At 42.4% G+C, this 26299-nt stretch overlaps 1 protein-coding gene across 2 annotated transcripts in view; it reads left to right on the top strand.

Annotated features, from left to right (window-relative positions):
• Positions 1-25752, top strand: part of BTBD16 (BTB domain containing 16) — a 68354-nt gene extending 42602 nt beyond the window's left edge. For both annotated transcript variants that reach the window (XM_033180476.1, XM_033180468.1), the window contains exons 12-17: positions 17168-17259; positions 18882-18964; positions 20141-20218; positions 22497-22595; positions 24103-24291; positions 25610-25752. In XM_033180476.1, coding sequence (XP_033036367.1) covers positions 17168-17259; positions 18882-18964; positions 20141-20218; positions 22497-22595; positions 24103-24291; positions 25610-25678 — 610 coding nt within the window. In that variant the 3' untranslated portion in view covers positions 25679-25752. The remainder of the gene's footprint in view (positions 1-17167; positions 17260-18881; positions 18965-20140; positions 20219-22496; positions 22596-24102; positions 24292-25609) is intronic.
• The last annotated feature ends 547 nt before the right edge of the window (positions 25753-26299 follow it).

The following is a 26299-nucleotide window of genomic DNA, read 5'->3' as shown; positions in this document are numbered from 1 at the left end:
ACGTGGCTGCATGTAGCAATAACTTGTTTATTCTCATAGGATATTTCATTATATGATTATACCACAATTTATTCAGATGTTGATGGACATGTTCAGCCACTAGGAATAGTATTGCTATATACAACCACGTACATGTCTTGTGGTACACATAATTATGTGCTTCTATTGGGTAAAAACCTAGGAATAGAATTACTATGTCATAGGGTATGAATAGGTTCAACTTTAGTAAATGCTGCCAAACAGTTTGCAAAGTGGCTGTGCTAATTTATTCCCTAACCAGCAGTGCATGAGAATTCTGATTTTTCTATATCCTTGCCAACACTAGGTATATTCGGTCTTTCACTTTTCTTTTTCCTTTCCTTTCCTTTCCTTTCTTTCTTTTTTTTTTTTTTGGCAGCCTCGCTCTGTCTCCCAGGCTGGAGTGCAGTGGCATAGTCTCAGCTCACTGCAACCTCCACCTCCCAGGTTCAAGCAATTCTCCTGCCTCAGCCTCCCGAGTAGCTGGGACTATAGGCATGTGCCACCACACCCAGCTAATTATTGTATTTTTAGTAGAGACGGGGTTTCACTATGTTGGCCAGGCTGGTCTTGAACTCCCAACCTTAGGTGATCCACCTGCCTCAGCCTCCCAAAGTGCTGGGATTACAGGCGTGAGCCACCACTTCCGGCTGGTCTTTCACTTTTCTAATGGATGGAGAGTGGAACTAATTGGCCTATTCCCTTTTAATTTACGTTCCCCTGCTAATGAGGCTGAGCATTTCTTTATATATTTGTTAGCCATTGGGTATCTTCTTTAGTGAGGTGCCTGTCCAAGTCCTTACCCCATCTTTTCTATTAGGTGGTCATGTTCTTTTCTATGTTCTGCTACATTGTGGTCCATGTCCTTGTTGGATATATGAATTCCAAATACCTTCTCTCTGTGGCTGGCTTTCTCACTTTCATAATGGCCTTTTGTTGTTGTTGAGACAGAGTCTTACTCTGTTGCCCAGGCGGGAGTGCAGTGATGTGATCTAGGCTCACTGCAAACTCTGTCTCTTGGGTTCAAATGATTCTCCTGCCTCAGCCTCCTGAGTAACTGGGATTACAGGCATGTGCTATCACGCCTGGCTAATCTTTTGTATTTTTAGTAGAGACGGGGTTTCACCATGTTGGCCAGGCTGGTCTCAAACTCCTGATCTCAGGTGATCTGCCTGACTTGGCCTCCCAAAGTGCTGGGATTACAGGCATGAGCCACTGTGCCTGGCCTCATAATGCTCTTTTGATGAACCAAATTTTAAATTTTAAGGCAGTCCAATCTATCAAGCCTTTCTTTTATAGTTAGTACTTTTTTTTTTTTTTTTTTTTTTTTTTTTGAGATGGAGTCTCACTCTGTCACACAAGCTGGAGTATAATGGTACAATCTCAGTTCACTGCCACCTCTGCCTCCCGGGTTCAAATGATTCTGTTCCCTCAGCCTCCTGAGTAGCTGGGATTACAGGCACATGCCACCATACCTGGCTAGTTTTTGTATTTTTAGTAGAGACGGGGTTTCACGATGTTGGTCAGGCTGTTCTAGAACTCCTGACCTTGTCATCCGCCCGCCTCGGCCTCCCGAAGTACTGGGATTACAGGCTTGAGCCACCACGCCTGGCCTATAGTTAGTGCTATTTAAGTATCTTTGCCTATTCCAGTGCCACGTGGATATTCTCCTATTTTCTTCTAGAAGCTCCATTGTTTTACCTTGCATTTAGATCTAGAGTCCATCCAGAAGTATTTTTTTGAGTATAGTGTGAGGGACGGGCCATGGTCACAGTCCTTCTTTTCATAAGGATGCACAATTGATCCAGCACCGTTTACTGGAAAGGCCATGCTTTGCTCTCTGCTCTGCAGTGTCACCTTTGTCACAACATATTTTACATGCTATAAGTGTTAGTGTCATGCACCTATATGTATGACATATGCATCATTTTTAGTATCTCTATTCTGTGCCATTAGTCTTGTCTATCCTTGAAGCAATACCACACTTTCTTAATTACTGTTTCGTTATAAATCTTGAGATGGAATAAGACATCCACCAATTTTGTTCTTCTCCAAGATTACCTTGGTCATTCTTGGTCCTTCGGATTTTCACATATTTACATTAGAATCAGATTGTCAAATTCCACCAAAAAAGACAAGAGAAAAAAATGCTGAGATTTTGACTGGGAAAATGTTGAATATGTAGATCAATTTGGAGAAAATTGACCTGTTTAGAATACTGGGATTTGTAATCCATGAAAATGGTATACATCTCCATTTGTTTGTCTTTTAAAATTTCTTGACCAGGCTCAGTGGCTCACACCAGTAATTCCAGCACTTTGGGGAGGCCTGAGGCTGGGAGTTAGAGACCAGCCTGGGCAACGCAGTGGGACCTCTTTACAAAATAAAATTTAAAAATTAGCGGGGCATGGTGGCACACTCTTGTAGTCCCAAATACTTGAGAGGCTGAGGCAGGAGGATCACTTGAGCCTGGGAAGTTGAGCCTGCAGTGAGCTGTGATTGTGCCAATGCACTCCAGCCTAGATGGCAAAGTGAGACACTATCACAAAAAAAATTAAAAATAAAAATAAAATTTCTTGCAATAATATTTAACAGTTTATTGTATAGAGGTCTTGCTCATTTTCTGTTGTATTTATTCCTAAGTGTATAATGTTTGCTGACTCTATTGTAAATGGTATCATTTAAACATTTTTATATTCTAATTGTTCAGTGCTGATACACAGACATACAATAGTTTTGCATATTGACTTTGTGTTCATATATTGACAGATTTTCTTATTAATTTTAATAATAGCCTGTACATTTTCTTGTATGTTTTCTACATATAATTATGATTTTTAAAGAATAACGCTAGATTCATCTCTTTCTTTCCAAATCTTGTGTCTTTCACTTATTTTTCTTCCCTTATTGCACTAGGTGGAATCTCCAGTATCATGTTGAGTAGACGTGGTGATAATGAATATCTTTTTTTTCTCCCCAGTTTCAAGGAAAAAGCTTTCGGTAATTCCCAATCTATGTATGCTGTTTGCTGTGGGTTTGGCGTAGATACTCTTTATCAGATTTTGAATATCCCCTTCTATTTCTAGAGTTTTTAAATCATGAGTGAATCTTACCAAATGGTTTTCAGATTCTCTCAAAATGATATATAGTTTTCTCCTTTTTGCTGTGAATGTGGTAAAATATATTGATTTTTCAAAGCAATAAACTTTGAGGTGTGATTTAATTACAGCAAAATAAGTACATTTTAAACATACAGTTTGATGACTTTGATAAATAGATATGCCTGTATAACCAGCACTGCAATCAAGATATAGAACTGTTCATTTATTTTTTAATGGTAAACCAACTGTGTATTCCTAGAATGAAACCAACTAGGTCAAGCAATGTTATCCTCTTTTGTGTCACTGAATTCTATTTGCTGACTGTTTAGAATTTTTGCCTATATATTCATGAGAGATATTAGCTTGAAATTTTCCTTTCTTGGTTTATCCTTGCCAGCTTTTAATTAATATTGAGGTTATGCTAGTTTCATCAAATAAATTTCAAAGCAGTCCCTCTTTTTCTGGTTTCTGGAAGAGTTTGGGAGAGACTGCTGTTTTGTCTCCCTGAATATTTGGAAGAATTTATCAGTGAAGCCGTTTGGGTTTGAGATTTTGGAAGACTTTTACTTACAGATAGAATTTTCTTTATATATATAGTATTATTCAGATTTTATGGGTCTTTTTGTGTCAATTTTAGTTATGGTCTGTTTTTCAAGGAATGTGTACTTTTCATCTAAATTGTTTTAAATTTACTGACACCAGTAATTAACAAACTTTATCTTTTTAGAGCTTTTTTGAGGAATAATTGGAATTCAATAAACTGCACATAGCTAAGGTTTCAATTTGATGAGTTCTGATGTACATAAGTACCCAAAAAATGATCATTACCATAAAAATAATGAAAATATCCATCTCACATAAAGGTTTCCTTATGACACTTAATGATCCGCTCGTAGGCCGGGTGCAGTGGCTCACCCCTGTAATCCCAGCACTTTGGGAGGCCGAGGCAGGTGGATCCCCTGAGGTTGGGAGTTCCAGACCAGCTTGCCCAACATGGTGAAACCCTGTCTCTGCTAAAAATACAAAAATTAGCCAGGCGTGGTGGCGCACATCTGTCATCCCAGCTACTTGGGAGGCTGAGGCATGAGAATCACTTTGAACCTGAGAGACGGAGGTTGCAATGAGCCGAGATCACACCATTGCACTCCAGCCTGGGTGACTGAGTGAGACTCCAACTCAAAAACAAAACAAAACAAAACAAAACAAAACAAAACAAAACAATCCACTAGTCCTCTTTGCTGCAGCCCCACCACCACCCTTGGTGGGCAAACACAGATCTGCTTCTATCATTCTTGATTTGTTTGCATTTTCTAGAATGTTATACAGTCATGCGTCACTGAACAACTAGGATGTGTTCTGAGACATGCATTATTAGGATGTTTCATCCTTGTGCAAACATCATAGGGTGTGCTTACACAAACCTAGATGGCATAGCCTACTACACACCTGGGCTATATGGTATAGTGTATCACTCCTGGACTACAAACCTGTACAGCATGTTCCTGTACTGAATATCATAGGCAGTTGTAACACAATGGTAAGTATTCGTGTATCTAAACATAGAAAAGGTACAGTAAAAATATAATAATGTAAAAGATTAAAAAAAGGTACACCTGTACAGGGCACTTACCATGCATGGAGCTTGCAGGACTAGAAGTTGCTCTGGTGAGTCAGTGAGTGAGTGGTGCATAAATATGAAGGCCTAGGACATTACTGGGCAGTACTGTAGACTTTTTTTTTTTTTTTTTGGAAACGGAGTTTCATTCTTTTTGCCTAGACTGGAGTGCAACGGCACAATCTCGGCTCACCACAACCTCCGCCTCCCGGGTTCAAGTGATTCCCCTGCCTCAGCCTCCTGAGTAGCTGGGATTACAGGCATGCGCTAGCACGCCTGGCTAATTTTTTGTATTTTTAGTAGAGACAGGGTTTCTCCATGTTGGTCAGGCTGGTCTCGAACTCCCAACCTCAGGTGATCCACCCGCCTTGGCCTCCCAGCGTGCTGGGATTAAAGGCGTGAGCCACTGCGCCTGGACTGCTGTAGACTTTATAAATGCTGTGCACTTAGGCTACACTGAAATGTTATTTCTTCAATAACGAATAAACTTTAGCTTACTACAAGTGTTTACTTTATAATTTTTTTAATTTTTAAAACTTGACTGTTTCATAATAACACTTAGCTTAAAACACAAACACATTATACAATTGTACAAAAATATTTTCTTTATAATCTGTTCTATAAACTCTTACCCTGTTTTTAAAAATTTTATGTTTATTTTTTACTTTTTAAAACTTTTTGTTAAAAACTAAGCCACAAACACATGCATTAGTCTAGGCCCACATGGGGTCAGGACCATTAATGTCACTGTCTTCCACCTCCACATCTTGTCCCACTGGAAGGCCTTCAGGGACAATGACACCCATGAAGCCGTCATCGCCTATGATAACAACGGCTTCTTCTGGAATACCTCCTGAAGGTCCTGCTTGAGGCTGTGAACTTTTTTTTTTTTTATAAGTAGAAGGAAAACACTATACAATAAAGATTAAAAGCATCTAATAGTAAGTACATAAGCCAGTAACAGTCATTTATTATTGATTATTAAGTATTATGTACTGAACATAATTGCATGTACTATACTTTTGCCCAACAGGCAGCACAATAGGGTGTTTTTTACACCAGCCTCACCACAAACACATGTGTTGTGCTATGGAATCACTAGACAATAGAACTTGTTCAGTCCTGTCTTTCAGTTCCATTATAATCTTTTGGGACCACTATCTTATATGTGGTCTGTTGTTGACTGAAACATTGTTAAGTGGTGTCTGACAGTATATCTAGAATGTTATGTAAATAAATCATGGAGTCTGTACTCCTTTTTTTCTGGATTCTTTTACTCATCATAATTATTCAGAGATTCATCCGTGCTGTTGCATGTATCAGTAGATCTTTTTGTTTATTGCTGAGTGATATTCCATTCATGGATTACCAAAATTTGTTTTTCTGTTCATCTTTTCATAGACATTTGGGTTGTTTTTAGTAACTTCATAAATAAAGTTACTATAAATTTTCCTGTACAAGTCTGTATGGGGGAATATGCTTCCATTTCTTTTAAGTAGATAAATACCTAGGAATAGAATGGCTAGGTAAAATGGTAGGTGTATGTTTAACTTTTTAATAATCTGCCAAACTGTTTTCCAATGTGGTCGCACTATTTTTTGTTTTTGTTTTTGTTTTTTGTTTTTGAGACAGAGTCTCACTCTATTGCCCAGGCTGGAGTGCAGTGGCATGATCTTGGCTCACTGCAACCTCACCTCTGCCTCCCAGGTTCAAGTGATTCTCCTGCCTCAATGTCCCGAGTAGCTGGGATTACAGGCACATGCCAACACGCCCAGTTAATTTTTGTATATTTAGTAGAGACGGGATTTTGCCATGTTGGCTAGGCTGGTCTCAGGCGATCCACCTGCGTTGGCCTCCCAAAAGGGGGCATTTCATTTGCTCCACATCCTTGCTAATATTTGGTCAGTCTTTTTAATTTTTGCCAATTTAATGCATTTGTAATGGTATCTCATTGTGATTTTAATTTACATTTCCCCAATGACTAATGATGGTAAGCATCGTTTCATATGATTATTTGTCCTTCATTTATCTTCTTTAGTGAAAAATCTGTTCAAACGTTTGGCCCATATTTTTAAAACCTGTTTGTTTATTATTGAATTGTGAGTATTCTTTATATATTCTGGATACAAGTTCCTTTGTCAGATGTATATTTCATAGATATTGTCTCCAAATCTATTACTTATATTTTCACTTTCAAAATAGTGTAGTTTGAATATCAGAAGTTTTTTATTTTGATGTTTAATGTGTTGACTCTTTTTTTTCTTTTCAGTTCATTCCTTTTGTGTCCTACTTAATAATCTTGCCAAAGCAAGACGACTATGATTTTTCCTCTATGTTTTCTTCTGGGAGATTTATTGTTTTAGCGCTCACATTTATATTTATGATTAATTTTGAGTTAAGTTTTATATATATGTGAGGTAAGGGTTAATGTTCATGTTTTGCATATAGATATCCAATTATTCAGAATGATGTGTTGAAAAATTATCCTATTTTCCTTGAGTTGCTTTTGGCACCTTTGTCAAACATCAACCATATGTGTGTGTTTATTTTGGGACTCAATATTCTGTTCCTTTAAACCATATTCCTATTTTATACTAATATATTATCTTGATTAGGTAATTCATTTTTACTAAGTCTTGACATAAGGTAATGTAAGTTCTCCAGCTTTGTTCATTTTTTTCAAAGTTATTTTGACTACTCTAGCTTCTTTGCACTTTCATATTAATTTTAAAATCAGCTTGACAGTTTTTGTAGAAAGATCTCATGGAATTTTGATAAAGATTGTCTTCAATATACGGGCCAATTTGGGAAGAATTTGCATCTTAACAAGATTGAGTCTTCTGGTCCATGAATATCGTATATCTTTCCATTCATTTAGGTCCTTTTAAATTTCTTTCATAAATGTTTCATGTAGTTTTGCACATTGTTTAGAAAATGTATCTCTAAGGCTTTCATATTAACACTATTGTAAAAGGTATTATTTTAACTTTGATTTCTGATTGTTCTTTGCTAATATGTAGAAATATAAAATTAATTTTTTACATTGACTTTGTATTATGCAACCTTAGGAGAACTCAACTGTAGTTCTAGAAACCTTTTTTATAGATTCCTTAGGAATCTACATAGGCAATCATATCACCTGTAAACAAAGATAATTTTATTTCTTCCTTTTTATCTGTATGCCTGTTTTTGTTCTTGCCTTATTACACTGAATAGAATATTCAGTACATTGTTGAACAGAAGTGGTGAGAGTGGACCTTCTTGCCTTGTTCTAGATTACTGGAGGAAAGAATTTAATCTTTCATTATTAAATAAAATTTTAGCTATAGGTTTTTTATAATTACCCTTTATCATGTTGAAGAAGTTCCTTTTATTTCTAGTTTGATGATAGATTTTATCAGGAATAGATGTTTTATTTTGTCAAATGTTTAGTTTGCCCTTCTTTTCCTAGTTTCATAGGTGGAAACTTAAGTCATTGGTTTAAGACCTTTTTTCTAAGTGTTTAGTGCTATAAATTTCCCTCTAATTATTGCTTTAGCTGCATCTGAGAAATTTTGATATGTTGTGTTTTAAACTTCATTCAGTACAAAATACTTTCTAATTTCCCCTTTGAGTTCTTCTTTGCCCTATGGATTAATTAGAACTGTGTTCTTTGTTTTGCAAATATTTGAGGATTTTTAAAGATATCTTCCTGTTACTGATTTCTAACTTAATTCCATTGTTATCAGATAAAATACTTTGTATGATTTTAGTTCTTTTAAATTATTGAGACTTGTTTTATGGCTCACAATATGATCTCTCTTGGTAAAAATGTTTTAAAAGTCTTTATAATTGTATTTTATGTCTATTTTTAAAAATTTCAACTTTTATTTCAGATTAAGGGGGTACATGTACAGGTCTGTTTCATGGATATATTACATGATGCTCAGGTGTGGTACAATTGATCCTGTCACCCAGGTACTGAGCATAGTACTCAATAGGTATATTTCCAGCCCTTATCTCCCTCCCTCCCAACTCTAGTAGTCCCTAGTTTCTATTTTCCCCATATTTATGTTCATGTGTACCCAATGTTTAGCTTCCATGTGTAAGTGAGAACATATGGTATTTGGTTTTGTGTTTCTGCATTAATTCACTTAGGATAATGGTCTCCATCTGCATTCATGTTGATATGAACACAATATATATATTTTTAATGGCTATGTGGGATTCCATGGTATATATGCACTACATTTTCTTTGTCCAATTCACCACTGATGGGCATCTAGGTTGATTCCATGTCTTTGCTATTGTGAATAGTGCTGTGATGAACATATGTGTGCATGTGTCTTCTTCGTAGAATGATTTATTTTCCTTTGGGTATATACCCACCCAGTGATGGGTTTGTTGGGTCAAATGGTATAGTGCAATTTTCAGTTCTTGAGAAATCTCCAAACTACTTTCCACAGTGGCTGAACTAATTTACATTCCCACCAAAAGTGTATAAGTGTTCCCTTTTCTCCACAACCTTGGGAACATTTGTTATTTTTTGACTTTTTAATAATAGCCATTCTGGCTAATATAAGATGGTATCTCATTGTGGTTTTGATTTGCCTTTTTCTGATGATCAGAGATGTTAAACATTTTAGCGTATGTTTCTTGGCCACTTGTATGTCTTCTTTTGAAAAGTATTTGCTCGTGTCCTTTTTCTACTTTTTAATGGGGTTGTTTTTTGCTTGTTGATTTGTTTAAGTTCCTTATAGATTTGGAGTATTATACCTTTGTTGGATGCATAGTTTTTATGTTTACTCTGTTGATGATTTCTTTTGCTGGGCAGAAGCTCTTAAGTTTAATTAGGTCCCAATTGTCAATTTTTGTTTTTATTGCAATTGCTTTTGAGGACAATCACAAATTCTCTGAAAAGACTGATATCCAGAAAGATATTTCCCAGGTTTCTTCTAGGATTTTTATAGTTTTAGGCCTTACATTTAAGTCTTTAATCCACTTGGTAAATGTTTATTATGTTTTTAGTATCTGTGGAATTCGTTGTGATAGCCCTCTTTTCATATCAGATGTTGAAAATTTACATATTTCTCTTCTTTCTTTCCTTGATCAGCATTGATAGAGGGTTATTTTATTAATTTTTTTAAAAACACCTTTTGACTTGACACACCTGTTGATATTTTTCAATTGTATATTTTCTATTTCATTAATTTTTCTCTTCATTCTTTCCTTCTACTTTCTTCAAGAATTACTTGATATTCTTTTTCTAACCTCTTGAGATAGGTGTTTAGATATCTGATTTCCAGGCTCTCTTCTTTTCTGATTTAGAGCTATACATTTCCTTTAACTGCATCCCAGGCGTTTTGATATAATCTGCATGTGTATAGTGTATTAGGTCAGGAGTGGGGGCGGCTTTATCAGACATTCTAGTAGGGGACAGGTGGGTGGAGAAAGTGAGGAGGACTTGGGAACAGTTGCCACTCTCTCCATGAGGGGCAAAGGGTCTGAGCTCTGGTGATATCAAGAAGATGGAGTGGAAAGAGTGTCTGTAATAACAAATATGGTAGCAAGAGAATTAATTCATTCATCTGGTTCACCTGGCTAGAAAAGGAGATGAAAGAAGATGGGAGAAGCAGCCCAATGCAGTTTGGAATCCATGGTGATTTATACAAAAATATGGCACCTGTGGAAGATGATCTTATTTTGGATTAATTATGGTGAATTTAAAGAGATCAACTCTTTATCAGGAGCTCAGGTGTATGGTGTATTTCAAAAGCCATCTTGCTAGAGTGATCTGCTGTGCCTCCACACTTGGCTCAGTTATCCCCAAGGAAATCCTCCAGGAGCACCCTCTCTCCCCACAGTCTGATTCAGATGTTCCGTCTCTGGGCTCCATAGTATTGCATGCCCATCTCTGTAAGCTTTCTCACTTGTAAATAAAATAATTATTGGGATTATCTATTCCTAAGCATGGCTCCCACACTGGCCATTTGCAGCAAGGACTGTATCTCACTCACTTTACCCTCCCAGTCCTCAATCTTTAGTAGCTAGTAGCTGTTGACTAAGTACTGAATGAATGGTGCTTTGAATGTTCTTTAATGGTGGTTTTCACCTCTGAAATATTTCACTTTAACTCTGAAAACTACTCTGCATTGCATGTCAGGTACATACCATAAGAAAGAATATAGTGACTTTCTGGTCTTTTCAGTGTTAAATTGAAACAGTGTCCTGTTTGCAGAGTGACAGCTTGAAGTGCACAAAACATGGGATGGTTTCAGTCCTGCTGGGTATGGATTTGACCTTGATTTGCAACTTTCTCCCTCCAGCCTTAGGCATTACAGTATGTATGCTACATTTAAAGTGGAACTGTCTTCTCAGGGCCTAGGGATGACTCTCCAGTTGCTTTGTGTATGCTCAGGTTCAGGAGGAGATTGACAAGTAGCTTCTTGTTGCTTCTTATGTGTCCTTTTATGGTATGTGGGGCAGGGCTGGATCTGAATGACTACTAGAAGGGTGGAGAATTCAGTCCTCAATCAGGTGAAATTGGTCACTATAATTAGAAGCAGAAAATGTCTTCCCACCTCCAAAAACCTTTCTGAGAATAGTGTAGAACTCTTCTTATGATTGTACTAATTGAAATGAATGGCAGTTTGGGAGCTACAGGACAACAAAATGCATTCAGGTCATGTCAGTTTGTAAATTACTTTATTAATTCAAAGAAGGTTGATGCTGGAAGGTCCCTTAGAAGTCACCTGGTCTCACCCTTTCATTTTGCAGTTGAATAAGCTAAGGCCCAGGCATAATGAGGAGCTTACTTAGGCTCCTTTTGCAAACGGATAGTGGTGCTGGGGTTGACCTTGGTCTTCAAGGTCTTCTGACACTCTTAGCTCTTAGGGTCAAGGGCAAATCAGCAGACATGTAATTCTAATCCTTAGCTGATTTGTTAGTCACTAAATAGGTATCTCTCAGACACTGCAGGGTAGATTCTGGCAATGAGCTTCCACCTCACCAGAAGGAGGAATTAATTTGAACGTAGCCAATGAAGCCAATTCCCATATGATCCAAACTTCTAGATTCCCCTGATTCTCCAGCTGAGTCTGTTCTTTCCTGTACCCTACCCAAAGCTGACCCAGCCTTTACAGAGCTGGACAAAGCCGGTTCCAGAAAGCCTTCTCTGATCTCACTTGTGCACTGGATGAATTCCTCCTCTTAGCTCCTCTTTGCGGAGGGAACAAGAGCATGTGCTGGCTGCATGGGTGTGCACTGGCGAACCCAACAGCACCTTCCCCCACCCATTTCCCCATATACCATTCCCAAGGGAACTGCAGGGGGAAACTTTCAAGGAGAGCTTCCCTGCCATGCCCTGTACCCTGGGTGCCCTGAGCCCACTGATTTCTTGAGGGAAATGTGCTATGATGCTGTGTCCCCAGGGAGGGCGAGGCCATGTGCCTCTTGTGATTCATGAATGGCATTTGCAGATGTAGCCAGAGTTAGCATAAAACTGGGCAACCCTGGTGTGTCAACACTGATCTCTTTACCAGCACATTAATTTTGAAATATCCCATGAGTCACGGATATTAGGCCATTAAATTGTTCTCTTTTAGAATAGCTCAACCAAGCCTTGTGCAGGGAGGTTGATGTATTCTGGGTCAAGAGGATTTCTCATTATCTGATGTTCGTGCTTCTTGCCTTGTTTGTGTCTTCTCTTGCTCTGAGAGGTGATGACTCTATTCCCCTTTAATTTGGATCTCTGGAACCTGAGTGTCTATTGTTCTCAGGGTCCCTAAATATTATGCTTAGTTCTTACTGATTTTCCCCCTTTGCCACATTGCTTCTTGGCTTTCCAGACATATTGAGAAGCAGAAGCACCAAAACATACCTTCAACAATAAGCATGGAGGAATGGAAGAAGTATAAGAGTCTGAGTGTAGGAGGTTCTTAAAAAGGGCAGCTGTGGTTGTGAGTAGACAGGATTTCCCTTTGTGCTAGGGTCAGGACCATCTTGACAGACAGAAGGACATTGAACTCAGTCTCAGTGAAAAGCTGGTAGGTCATAGTGACAGCAGACAGGACCACATGGGCATTGAGATAGCAGCATAGACGCCTGTATGTGCAGCAAGTGTGTGTGAGTATGTGCACCAGGGCTGGCCCTACTGGCATTCCTAGCAGGCAAGTTGTGGGTGAATGGAGGGATGGGATGGTGGAAATGAGGCTGGAGATTTGGCAGGGACCAAGTCGTTCATCCAATTAATTCACCCAACATATTGCAAGCTAAGTGTCAGGCCCTGTAAAAGACACCAAGAGTACAACAATGAACAATGCAGACACAAACCCTGTCATCACGGAGCTTGCAATCTAGGAGCAGAGACAAGCAATAAATGAGATGTATGTTAGGAGAAGTCAGCCCCGAGTCTTAGCCCCACCTCTGCCGTTCACTGCCTGTAGACTTTGGGCAAGCACTGTAAGCACTGTGCATGGAGGTAATGACACGCACTCACCGGGACTGATGGGTGGGTCAGCCCTGACTCAAAGAAAAGGCCCAGGACAGCATGTGACAGGGGTCCTAAAATGTGGTGACCTTTGGTAGGTTATGATGTGGGGATGGCGGCAGGAATTATTGTTGCATTTACCACAGTTGAGTGTCAGGAGCCAAGAGGACCATTTCCTGGAGAGAGAGAGAGAGAGATTTTTTTTTTGAGATGGAGTCTCGCTGTGTCACCCAGGCTGGAGTGCAGTGGCTCGATCTCGGCTCACTGCAACCTCTGCCTCCTAGGTTCAAGCAATTCTCCTGCCTCAGCCTCCCAAGTAGCTGGGATTGCAGGCGTCTGCCACCACGCCTGGCTAATTTTTGTGTTTTTAGTAGAGACGGGGTTTCACCATGTTGGCCAGGCTGGTCTCCAACTCCTGACCTCAGGTGATTCGCCCACCTCGGCCTCCCAAAGTGCTGGGATTACAGGCGTGAGCCACCGCTACCGGCCTCCATTTCCTGGTTCTTTGATTTCGGAAGAGTCCCAAGTCTTCTATGCTGAGTTGTATTTTGGGCAGGGGGAAAAAGCCATTTTCTCTTCTCATTGTGAGTTATTGCCCTAAAATGTGTATTTCTTTCAAACGTCTTAAAATTTAATATGTTAGTTCAAGTGTTTCTCAAATAAGCAAAGTCATTTTTAACCCTCATGTCTTTTTTAAAGTGGGCAAAATATGCATAGCATAAATTTTTCCCATTTGAACCATTCTTACGTGTTCAGTTCAGTGGCATTAAGTTTATTCACATTGTTCTGCAGCCATCTCCAGAACTTTTCCATCTTCCCAAACTGAAACTCCACCCATGAAACAACTCCCATTCCCCTTCCCCAGTCTCTGGCAGCTACCGTTCCACTTTCTGTCTCTATGAATTTGATGACTCTAGGTACCTCATAGAGTAGAATCATCCAGCATTCACCCTTGCGCCTGGCTTACTGCTCCCGGGTTCATCAAGCTGTAGCATATATGTATGTTAAGGCTAAAAATCTGAAGTGCTGGGAATATCAGGGCTGTGGGTCTGATAATCACAGGAAGGGTGGAAGGCTCCAGCAGATGACAGGGTAGAGGAAGTGAGAAAGTTGTGGCTAAGAGCACCTCTAAAATTACATTATGTACCCATCAGAGGGAGACTTGTCCCCAGGCGCTGTCTTTCTGAGTCTATGGGAGATTTGTCCCCAAGGTCTGGCAAGTAGAACCCAGGGCCAACCTGGATGTGTCCTTCAGTAGCAAGGAACTGTGAACTGTCTTCCCTAGAGAGGTCACGCCCCAGGGTTTCTCAGTGAACTCTGGGAGGCATAGACCATCGCCTGAAGTTGTCTCAAAAAAGTAAGCACTAAACCAAAAGAGGTCTTTGCACAAACAGAGCGCAGTACCAGAGAAATCATGCCAGTCTTTGAGTTCACCAGCGTAGCCAAGCACAGTAGTCCCCAGACTTAGCAGCTGCTTGCTCCCTCCCATCTTACGTGACACCATGTGAAGGCACTCACCACTGGGCCAGAGAGGAGCAGGTGCCTCCGCTCCCAGACAGTTAAGTGGCACCAAGTAAAATGGAAAATGTGCTGGACTGGCCCTGAGTGGCCTGTGTAGGACACTGGCTCCAAGACAATAGACCTTGCTAGGCTCCCAGAGCCAGGTTATATTGATCAGTTCTGAGGGTGGACCACAACCCTTAGATCCTTTGAGATTTCAGGAAATCAGAAGCTGAGGACACCACTTTCTTTCTTTGAGGTGGCCCATAACTTGGGTGATTTGGAGGGTGGCAATGATGATGAATACCGCCAAGAACAATTCCCTGCATTTGACCCTGCTTAAGTCCATTCACTTTCCCTGGGGCAGGAGGACAATGGTGGCGCTTATGGGTGTTGAGGACTCACTGGGTGCCAGCAGCTGGCCCAAGCCCTTCCCACTGTCAGCTTTACTCCTCCTTCCTCCCCAAGGCAACACCTGTGGCTGCTGCTCCCACTTGATAGAGGAGAGTGAGGCTCTGAGAGGCCCGGTCACAGGACTGTGACTGGCTGGGTTGGGATTGGACCCTGGTCTGCCTGCCTCAGGGACTCCAACTTGGTTGGATGATGAGATGACTCATGGCCTTTCCATGTCAGCCACAAAAGTGGGTATCCTTGCCACTTCCCAGAGGCCCCAAGGGGTCATCAAGTCCAACCAGCTGTCTCAACAAAGCTGTTTCCAAATCCTCTGGGACAGGATGGCTGTCCAGAGAGGCCCTGGCTGAATGGCCTGCGGGTCTGAGTGCCTCTGAAAGGGAGGATCAGGGTCTCGGTTCCTCTCGTCCCTGCCAGCAGCCTTGCCATGCCAAGCACGTCAGCAGAACCGGCGTCTGGAGCTTCCTGGTGGGGGGCAATGCTTTCCTCCAGATGGGTCCTTTCCTTTCTGGGGCTGAATCTGTTTTTAAGCTGCAGCTCCAGCAGGGGCCCACTGCTTAGGGCAGCACCCGGCTGTGGAGCCCTGGCCATAGATGCTGGCTTGTCCCCAGAGCACTGGGCAGGGCTAAGGAGGATGGCGTCAGCTTAGCCCCTTCTTGCCACTTGGCACCTGCTGCCCAGCCATGATGACGCCTCAGCTGTTCCTCCATGACATGATGAAAAAGAAGCAGAAGAAGGAGGAGGCTCAGATCATCTGAGGAAAGGAAGTGAGCCAGTGTTATTTGTCTCACGAAGATGTCAGTGTTTTCAGGGCACAGGCACCGCACCCACCAGCCCCGGCTCCACTTACCCTGGGTAATGGAGGGCTGGTTCCAGAACCAGTAGTTCTGCACTCCTGAAAGTATCTGCCTGACTTTATTTATGGCTGCTCTTTCCACCTCCGGAGACAGGCACAGGGTAGATGCTGGTAAATAACCCTCGAATCGAATCAGAACTGACTTGTCTTTATGCCTACAACTTTTCTGCACTCCTAGGTCTATCTTCTGGGACCTCTGGCGTGGAGCGGTTGGGAGGTCCCAGAAATTCCCAGATCTTATAAAAATAAACGGTTCCGGGAAAGCTGGCGGGCATCTCTGACAGAGGGGACCACAGGGTCAGTGGTGCCTTCTGTCCAGCTGAGACAGGATGTAACTTGGACATCACTCTTGATTTACGGAAAAATAATCTACAAGTACCCTGGGTGGGTCCTATGCAGGCTCTGCCTTGAGGGAGTGACTGCATTTCCAAAGGGACTTGGAAACATTGTTCCCCGTTGTCCCCATTTATGAAAAGTGACCATTTTTGTGAAGTAAGTTATTTCAAAACAAGGACAGGGAATGCGTGTCTGTGTGTGTGTGTCTTCTCAAAAAGAACTGGATCTTCTCAACCTGGCGCTGACCTTCAGCTCCATGAGGAAGTTAATTGGAGCTTGGTATTAATGCTGAGTATAGCAGAACTGATCCGGAAACCAGCTGCTAAAACTAGTTCCCCACACAGCCATTCTCTTCTTTTAAATTTTACCAGAAAGCACTTACGAAGCACCTAATTTGATCGCTTACTGGAAGGGCAGCATATGTACAGGGGGAGTCAGGAGTCCCAGGTTCCAGTCCGAGCTGAGCCTCTTTTTCCCATCTGTAAAATGGAGCTCACCATCCTTGCCCCGTCTGCCCCACAGGAAGTTGGTGAGATTCAAGTGAGAACTGTAAAGTAACATGCGTTCCCATTAGTCACTAAATACACTTTTATTGAGCGCCTGCTATGTGCAGAACTCAGTGGTAGATGCTGAGGAGAATATAAGCGTTTGTCTCCATTACCATCTCTGGGGCTGGACTTTATAAAATGTCATCTAAGCCACCATCTGCTTCCATATACCTGACCCCTCCAGAGAGACTGAGGCTCCATCTCCCCCTGGCTGGTGAAGCCACTAGTCTCTACAACATGGCTTTCCCTAGCCCGAGCTAATTCCAGAAAGGAGTTTGCTGAAGGACTGTTATTCTTCTTTATGCCTCTGCTAAGCTTTCCTGAGAACTGTTGCTTTCTGGACCGGGATATAGGACAGAGCTTGAGGCCACTCTTCCTCTGCTTGCGTCTGCACGGCATCACCAAAGGTAAGCCCCAGTCCCGGGGAGCGCATCCACAGGAAAGCTGCTGGGCACCTGCCCACCCCGTAGCCACTGCTGGGGGAGCCTCACCTGATGTTTCCAAGGGAATCACCTGAAACATGGTATTGTCACTTCCAAGCTATGTGATGTCAGGAAAGTCATGCAGCCTCGAAAGTCATGTAGCCTCTTGGTCTCACTTTCCCTGTCTGTAAAATGAGGGTAATTGGAGCTCTGATGAAATGCAATGATGGCTAAAAGGGGCTTATATATTGTGAAGCAGTGTACAGCTGCCAAGGGCTGTTTTATTGGCGTCTAATTGTATGTCCTACCTCGTCACATGCTTCACTTCTAGGCCCTTTGTTCTGCAGTTTGGGAGAAAACTCTGGATTTGTGCTCCCTCAACCTAATGCTCTGGGCACAGGGGATGATACCTGTAACTCGGAAAGAGGAAAGAAATGTGGGTGAATATGTTTTTGGCAGTCCAGGAGGCCACCCAGTGAGATCTTTGCATCTGAAAGGACATCTGAGAACATTTTCAAAGCCATTTCCAGCTATCCAGATACAATAAGTGGCTCTAGAATTCAGGAATGGTTGATGGGGCCAGGTAGTTTTTGTCCAAGTTGCTTCTAAACACTCCAGAAACACTGATTACCTGATCTCAAACCTCATTTCCCAGGCAGGATTGCAGTCAGGGGGCCGTGAATGTTGGGGTGAGGCGTGGTTGTGGGGGAACACTAACTCTTCCCCAGGGACCTGGGAAGGGAGATCTAGGGAAAAGTATAGGGAAAAAAATAAAACTAGAAATTTTAAATTGGAGCTATGTGCAACTTAAATATCTTCTTCCTTTTTGCTTTGTAATTTTTTCGATAATATTGTGAGAACTGAAATATCTTTAAAGCATAAGGAGGACTGGTCAAAGCTGACCTTTGAGGGTCACTGATGGCTTTTCCTTTAACAATAGTTCTCAAGGTACCTTCCAGGGTTCACTGGGCAGCAATATCTTCGTGCAGGATTGTTGAGAGTATATTTCATTCAAAATTATATAAGTTACACTTAAGTTGTACATTGATGTGTAGTATAGACATTTTTTTAAACTGAAGTTGAAATGGCCACCCAATTTGGAGTGTGTTGTTTCCTTTGGAAGATTATTTGTATAAGGTGGGGTTTTTTTGTTTTTTGTTTTTTGTTTTGAGATGGAGTCTCACTCTGTCCCCAAGGCTGGAGTACACTGGTGCAATCTCGGCTCACTACAACCTCTGCCTCCTGGGTTCAGGCGATTCTCCTGCCTCAGGCTCCCAAGTAACTGGGATTAAAGACGTGCGTTGCCACACCCAGCTAATTTTTGCACTTTTAGTAGTGACGGGGTTTCGCCGTGTTGGCCAGGCTGGTATTTCTGTAAGTTTTTAAAAGAGAATTGATTTGGAATAGAAAAGTAATTGACTCTGAACATAACCACAGTGACCCTGAGATGGTTTATTTCCGCTTTGTCAATCAAACCTTAAAGGAGACCATCCACCCCTTTCCCTTCCCTCAGCTCCTGACTTCTTCCTTTTCCTTTCTGTAAATGAGACTTCTGAGGCTCTGGTGTGAATAGCACTAAAAACCCTACTCTTTGTGTTTCTTCCCAGGCAAGGATCTGGAGGTGCTGCGGTACATTAACTTCTTCCCAGAGTCGTGGCTGAACCGGGTTACAGCCAACCACTACCACGCAGTGAGTTGCCTGCTCTGCGAGAACACAGTTGTCGAAATGTGTTGCCTCTCTGACTTTGCTTTTCTGGAGATGGGTTTCACTTTTAAAACCTCTAGATCTCTGAGGTCAGGACATATCTGGATCGTCCTCCAGGGAAAGTGGGGGAGAGCAGGGCCTGGGAAGGAGAGAAGGGAGGAGACCCAGCTTTCGAATCCGGGTGGTTTGAGCTCCCCTCATAAGCATTTTTGTTCTTGGTGCAGATTAACAAATGTTGGGACCAAATTACTCTTCCTCCAGTAATAAATGAGCATGTCTCTCTGTGCACCCTCAGCAACACAGAGCATTTACATTTCTAATCACTTTTCTTAATTGAGAAGGGAACAACGGCATCTCATTTTTTAACATGCATTTCCTTTATTACTGGTGACTGTGAATGTTTTTCTATGTGGCATTTCCCCTTTGTCAATTGTCCATGCAAACTGTTGTAGTTCTTAGGTGTTTTCAATCTCCCGTTTTCAGAGATGAAGAGGGGCAGTGTGTGAGTTCTGAAGAAGTATGAGTCACTAGTTAAAATTCAATCCTGCTCAACAAATACTTACTGTAATATGCAAGCCACAGTGCTCAGTGCTCCCCGCACCATAGATCTTGACTCCGTGGAAGGAGGTGCTTTTATGGGACATAACTCAGGACCATGCTCTAACAAGGCAGCAGAGGAGTGACAGAGAGGGGACAGTCTGTGCAGACATCTTGGGAAGTCCCCACCTCGCTCTTGGTCCTCTGACTCTGCCCACCTCCTTCCTTTTGTCCCCTGCTCCTAATGCCATCCTCTCGAATCCCACTCCCTCCCCGCCCCAGCCCTCACCTTGGAGCCTCCCATGAGGGGCCTTGCTTGCTCTTGATTTTGTGACCGTGATCATCTCTGCCCCATGTACACATTTTATTTCCCAGGTGAGACTGCTCAGGTACTTTTCTGTCTTCTCCTTGCATCCTCTGAAAGCACTGGGCATAGCACCCGACACAGTAGGTTTTCAATAAATGTCTGTGAACTGAATGAATGGCTGAATGTGAGTCTAGAGGCAAAACTCTTTTTCAAACATGGTGAGGGGTGCAGGCATCAAGAAAGAGGCATGAAGATGAAGACAGGCACTCATGTCCAGAGGATCCCTTTGTGGTCAGTTGTGTGTGTTTTCCTTTCAGCTGGAGAATGGGGGTGACATGGACCAACTGAAAGATCTTAACACCCAGGCTGTGAGATTTGGGCTGCTTTTTAACCAGGTACTAAGAACTGCACCCAAACAAGGGGAAGAACTGTCTCTCTCATGCTTAGTTAAGAACCTTTGGCGGGCAGCCACGATCACTTCTGGCTCCTGGTAGGAAAGTCAGGGGACCAGGAGAGAGAATCATAGGTGTCTCTCCTGCATGGTCATCAGCTCCCAGGAAATAAAATTCACAAGGCAGGGGCCTGGGACAGGTCGTTTAATAATTACCCCACTAAGGGGACCAGCGATCCTGGTGGTCCTGGGATGGAGGAGTTGCCCTGGGATGTAGGACTTCAATTCTAAAACCAGGAAAGGCCAAGGCAAACTGGGAAAGGTTGGTCATCCTATTTCTCACAAACACCAACAGTTGCAAACTGGCTCAACAAGAGACTCCACGCCAAGTCCATGTTTAAGCTTGTGGGGTGAACTCAGTCTGGGCAGCTATTTTGATAGATCTTAGAATAAAACTGCAGTGGGTCCAGGAGCTTGATGGCAAGGCATCTTGGCACTTAGTGACCAGGGGAGCGTTGGGGTTGGTAGCTGTGCTCCGTGCTGGGTTCCCTGTGATGGAAACAATTTTCCAAGAAATCACTGATCCCCTTTGATTATTTCAAGGCACCCCCACAGTGATCTCAAAAGAATTCATGTTTCAAGAACTAAGGGATGCTGAATGTATCATCAGAGAGTCCCCTCTGAGTCATCCCTGGAGAGGCTGGCTCAGCCTTTTGGTTGCAGAGATGTCGTGCCTAAGTGGGCAGATGGAGATCACAGAGCCAGGGACTTCCTACAAGTGCTATGAGTGGCTCTTGGGTCCATCATATGGAAACAACATGCTTTGTTTCAAAGGTCTATAGACCACAGGTCATCTAAGAACATACCTAATCTATTCTTTACCTCACTAAGGAACATGAAGAGTAAATCATATTGTCACTGTTCAGTAGTTACTACTAAGGCTACTACTAACTTCTACTAACTGTACCAACTGTTTGTAGTGAGACCAAGGAGAGGAGGGTCTAAACCCTCCAGAAACACTGATTACCTGATCTCAAACCTTTTTTGCCAAGCAGGATTGCAGCCAGGGGACTGTGAATGTTGGGGTGAGGCATGGTTTTGGGGGTACACTGTAACTTTTGCAAACTTGATGGGTTCCCAGGGACCTGAGAAGGGAGATATAGGGAAAAATATGAGGAAAAACATAAAAATAGAAGAAATTTTAAATTGGAGCTGTGTGCAGCCTAAATATCTTCTTCCTTTTTGCTTTGTAATTTTTTTCTGTAGTATTGTGAGAACTGAAATTTTTTTTTATTATACTTTAAGTTCTATGGTATATGTGCACAACGTGCAGGTTTGTTACATATGTATACTTGTGCCATGTTGGTGTGCTGCACCCATCAACTTGTCATTAACATCAGGTATAACTCCCAATGCCATCTCTCCCCCCTCCCCCCTCCCCATAATAGGCCCTGGTCTGTGATATTCCCCTTCCCGAGTCCAAGTGATCTCATTGGAGACCTGAAATATTTTTAAAGAATAGGATGAATCAGTCAAAGCTGACCTTCAAGGGCCACTGATGGCTTTTCCTTTAACAATAGTTCTAGAGGTAGCCTCCAGGGTTCACTGGGCAGTGGTATCTTCTTGCATGGTTGTTAAAAGTATATTTCATTCAAAATAATATAAGTTACACTTAAAAGCATTAATATGTAGTATAGAATTTTTTTAAACTCAGGTTGAAATTGCCATCCAATTTGGAGAGAATTTATTCCAAATTGTTAGCAGTAATTACTACTACCAAAGATTTCAGTTTCGCTTTCTCCATGTTTCCTACGTTAAAATTGCCGTTGTATTTTCACTTTCAAATCAGTTGCTGAATGAGTGACGTTTGTTGTTGTTGCTTTACTTTGTTTTGCCATGTCCTCTTGACTTTTTTTTTTTTTTTTTGGAGACAGAGTCTTACTCTATCACCCAGGCTGGAGTGCAGTGATACAATCTCCGCTCCCTGAAACCTCTGCCTCCGCTATTCAAGCAATTCTCTTGCCTCAGCCTCCTGAGTAGCTGGGACTACAGGCACACACCACCACATCTGGCTAATTTTTTTTTTTTTTTTTTGGTATTTTTGGTAGAGATGGGGTTTTGCCACATTGGCCAGGCTGGTCTTGAACTCCTGACCTCAGATAATCTGCCTGTCTCAGCCTCCCAAAGTGCTGGGATTACAGGTGTGTGCCACCGCACCTGGCTGACTTTGAACACTAGATATTTCTCCCCCTTCACTTTGTTGTTTCTCTTTCCCAATTTAGGAGAATACAACTTATTCCGAAATGATTGCTGTATATGGATTCTTCTTTAAGATAACGGGACTCAAACATGATACTACCTCTTATAGTTTTTACATGCAGGTAAGGATAGAGTGCACGAAAGTTATGTCTCTGAAAGTCTTTTAGAGTTAGAGTCAATCCATGTTGAATTAATAATAATTGATTCATCATTAATTACTAATTGACATGAAATGTAAGTGCTAACCATGCTCGTATATGTGATGTCATTTGATTTTTACAACCACCTTGGGAAGTAGATATTGGTAGCCCATTTAGCAGATGAGGATCTGAAAACTGAGCGTCTTTGTGTTTATATGACCTCTACTGGTAAAGCCAGGATTAGATTCTAGTCTTCTGTCTCCACATTGGGGCTCACTTCATCTTCAATTTATACAAACAATTCAGTTATTTTCCCATGAAGATAACCGGTAATGTCCCCAACTGGGAGAGGGGGTAATTTTGTTTAGCTGCAAAGTGGGCTATGGGCAGGACCCCAGAAAGGTGCTTGACTTCTCCGTAGTGCTCCTGCTGGACTTTAGGAGAGGCAGGAGAATGTTATGTTTAGGAATGGAGAGTCCGCAGGCAAATGGCCTGTGAGCTATATGACCTGGGCAAGTGCCAGGAACTCTCCTCTGTGCAGTTTCCTTACCTTTAAGACACAGAAGGTAACAGGACATACCTCACCAGATTGTTGTGAGTTTAAATGTGTTAATCTGTGCAGGGTGGCTTGGAGCAAGCTTGACACACAAAGCACCATGTGCATTAGGGAAGATGAGGAAGATGATGATGATGACAATGACAACTATGATGAAAGATCGCCGTGTTCCACTTAAGATTTGCTTACAAGTCTCTCTTCTCTAAACTGCAAGCTTTTGAGAGGCCATACCTTATTAATCTTTTTATTACTACTGCCAAGCACAGTACCGAGAACATAGAGGAGCTTTATTTTTTTATTTTTCTTTATTTTTTGATATGGAGTCTTGCTCTGTCACCCAGGCTGGAGTGCAGTGGCGCAATCTCGGCTCACTGCAACCTCCATATAAAGGGGCTTTAAATGGCTGGCTGAATGAATGAATGGATAAATGAGTGAATTAATGCATGAATGAAGAAACCAGAGTATTAGTCTCAGCTTTGCCAGTACCTCATATGTACCCTGGAGCAAGTCATTTCTCTTTCTTGGGCCTCAGCTCTTGGTCTCCTCAGTGGTCTCCACTGACTCAGGCATCTCCCTACACAATGAATTCTTCTGGGTGGAAGAGACGAATTATGTGACAACAACAGTCCAAATGCCCTTATTGAGTACTACGTTGGTTTTTTAATTCTGGCAAAGCCATCATAAAGCTTGACTTATGGTGTTTTTCTAGATTGGCCAAAGCCCAGGCCATCAGCCACTGGTTTATGTATGATAGGGGCTCAAATAACAACCCACTCAGCAGCAGCAACTTTTAGGAGATGGTGCCAATTGGGAAATGCCCGCTTGCTGCCTGCACACATTATATACCAGGGTCTATGTGCCAGGCGCCGGCTTTCGCTAACTCTGGGCCACCCCGATTGCAGTTCCACCTGAGGTGGGTCACTCTCTTTGCAGAGAATAAAGCACACAGACCTGGAATCCCCCTTTGTGGTCTACGAGCACAAGCCCATCAGCCTGCGCACGGCACGCCTGGTGAAGTATGAGATCAGAGCCCAGGCCCTGGTTGACGGCAAGTGGCAGGAGTTCAGGACAAACCAGATCATACAGAAGTTTGGGTTGACCAAGCTATCCTGCAAAAGCCATGCAAGTGTTCATGTTGTCTTTTTCTTTTATTTCCTTTTTGCTCTTTCTCTCCCCCATCCTTTTGGGGATCACTGGCTTCTAATCTCCAGTGCTCTACACTGAAGATCCCTGGAAAATCCGGCTCAGTTTCTTAAGGATTATCACAGCCTCAAATAATGCTAAAGAGAAATCTCTTCTAGAATGAAAAATCGTGGATATGGATAACTATAACCCAAATCAGACTGCCTGACTTGGGTAACACTAGATCTATTTTATAAGCATCAAAGGGTATTTTTTTTTAAGTGAGGAGGCTCCATGGAGCGTATTTGCCATCACTACCTCCACTGATGCCTGTGAGTGACACATTAATTTCCCTGAAATCCACAGCCCAGACTCACCTGCCTCACTCTGGCCCACTGGGGAAGGACAGGGCCCATCTACCTCAGTAGGTGGTTGCCAGCATCTAGGCAGATCCATTGCCTGGCCTGGCTTCTGACCAGAATAAGACTTTGCTACAAGCCAGTGAGTAATTCCCAGTCCTGACTGCACATCAGAATCACTTGGGGGCTTTATAACTACCAAGGCCAGAGCCCCACCCAGATCACCAGACTAGATAGATACTCCATGGGTCGGGCCTGGGTATCAGTATTTTTAAAAGCTTCCAGGTTATTTTCTATGATGTTAGAAATCACAGTAACAATTTCCTTTGTGGGGGCAAGGGAGAGGAGCTGGGAAATTAACTGACAGAGAACATGAAGGAGATTTCTGTGGGGCTGGAAATATTTGTCTTTGGTTTTTTTTTTTTGAGATGGAGTCTCACTCTGTCACCCAGGCTGGAGTGCAGTGGCACGATCTCGGCTCACTGCAAGCTCCACCTCCTAGGTTCACACCATTCTCCTGCCTCAGCCTCCCGATTAGCTGGGATTACAGGCGCCCGCCACCACGCTCAGCTAATTTTTTGTATTTTTTAGTAGAGACGGGGTTTCACCCTGTTAGCCAGGATGGTCTCGATCTCCTGACCTCGTGATCCGCCCGCCTCGGCCTCCCAAAGTGCTGGGATGAAATATTTATCTTGATCAGGGTGATGGTTACACAGGAGTGTTTACTTTGTGAGAATCCATCAAGCTGTCCTCTTCAGATTTGTGCACATTATTGTGTTTAAGTTATTCCTAATTTATTAGCAGTTTATTTCCAATACCCTGTGCAAGTTATTCTGATGTGCAGCCATCGTTGAGAGCCAGCATTTTCTACAACTGTTAGGCCTTCCTCTTTCCCCTTCTGGGGGGCCATTGTGTTTATCCTAAAGGTCACATTCGCTTGGTTTTGTTTCATGTTTTAGATCTTGAAAATCCAAACTGTGGGCATCCCAATCTATGTAAGTTTTGCATTCATCTTCCCACCATCCTGACAGTTTCCAGAAGAATCTGTGGGATTTTCCCCTCACTGGTCTGCATAAAAGAAAATAAAATGACATAAAAGGGAGCACTCAAGCATTCCGTTGCCTTTCCTAGTTGGTGATGGTCTCATTCGAACTTTTGTCCACATTTGTATCATTTGAGGGTGGAACGTGCCAGACCCAAGAGTACATTTACCAGCCCTGCCCCCACAGCACCCTGAGTCCAGGCCTAACTTTCTGCCCCCTCCCAGCACCATGGAAGCACCAGCGGCGGCAACAGACTGCAGCTAGGAGTGTGGAGGACTTCCCTTAGATGCAGCTCTGTCTGCTACACAGAACAACATGCCTGCCAATTGTCCCTGACAGTTTGGGCTCAAACAGAACAAGAGGTAGGAGGGGATGGAAGTGATTCTTAAGTACAGAGCGACTTATTCATTATCCCACCTTTTAAACTGAAGCTCTGCAGTTTGGAAGGAGGGAAGTAGACAGCCTTCCTTCCCACTTTATTTTCTATTGCAGTGTCACAAAGAACCACAAATTTAGTGACTTAAAACAACACATTGATTACTTCACAGTTTTCATGGTTGAGGAATTCAGGCGTAGCTTCACTGGGTCCTATACTCAGGGCCTCAT

The sequence above is a fragment of the Trachypithecus francoisi genome, unplaced genomic scaffold (genome assembly GCF_009764315.1).
Source record: "Trachypithecus francoisi isolate TF-2019V2 unplaced genomic scaffold, Tfra_2.0 Contig01579, whole genome shotgun sequence".
NCBI classification, from domain to species: domain Eukaryota; kingdom Metazoa; phylum Chordata; class Mammalia; order Primates; family Cercopithecidae; genus Trachypithecus; species Trachypithecus francoisi.
The sequence above is the reverse complement of the archived record's forward strand: the minus strand, read 5'-3'. Positions and strand labels throughout refer to the sequence as shown.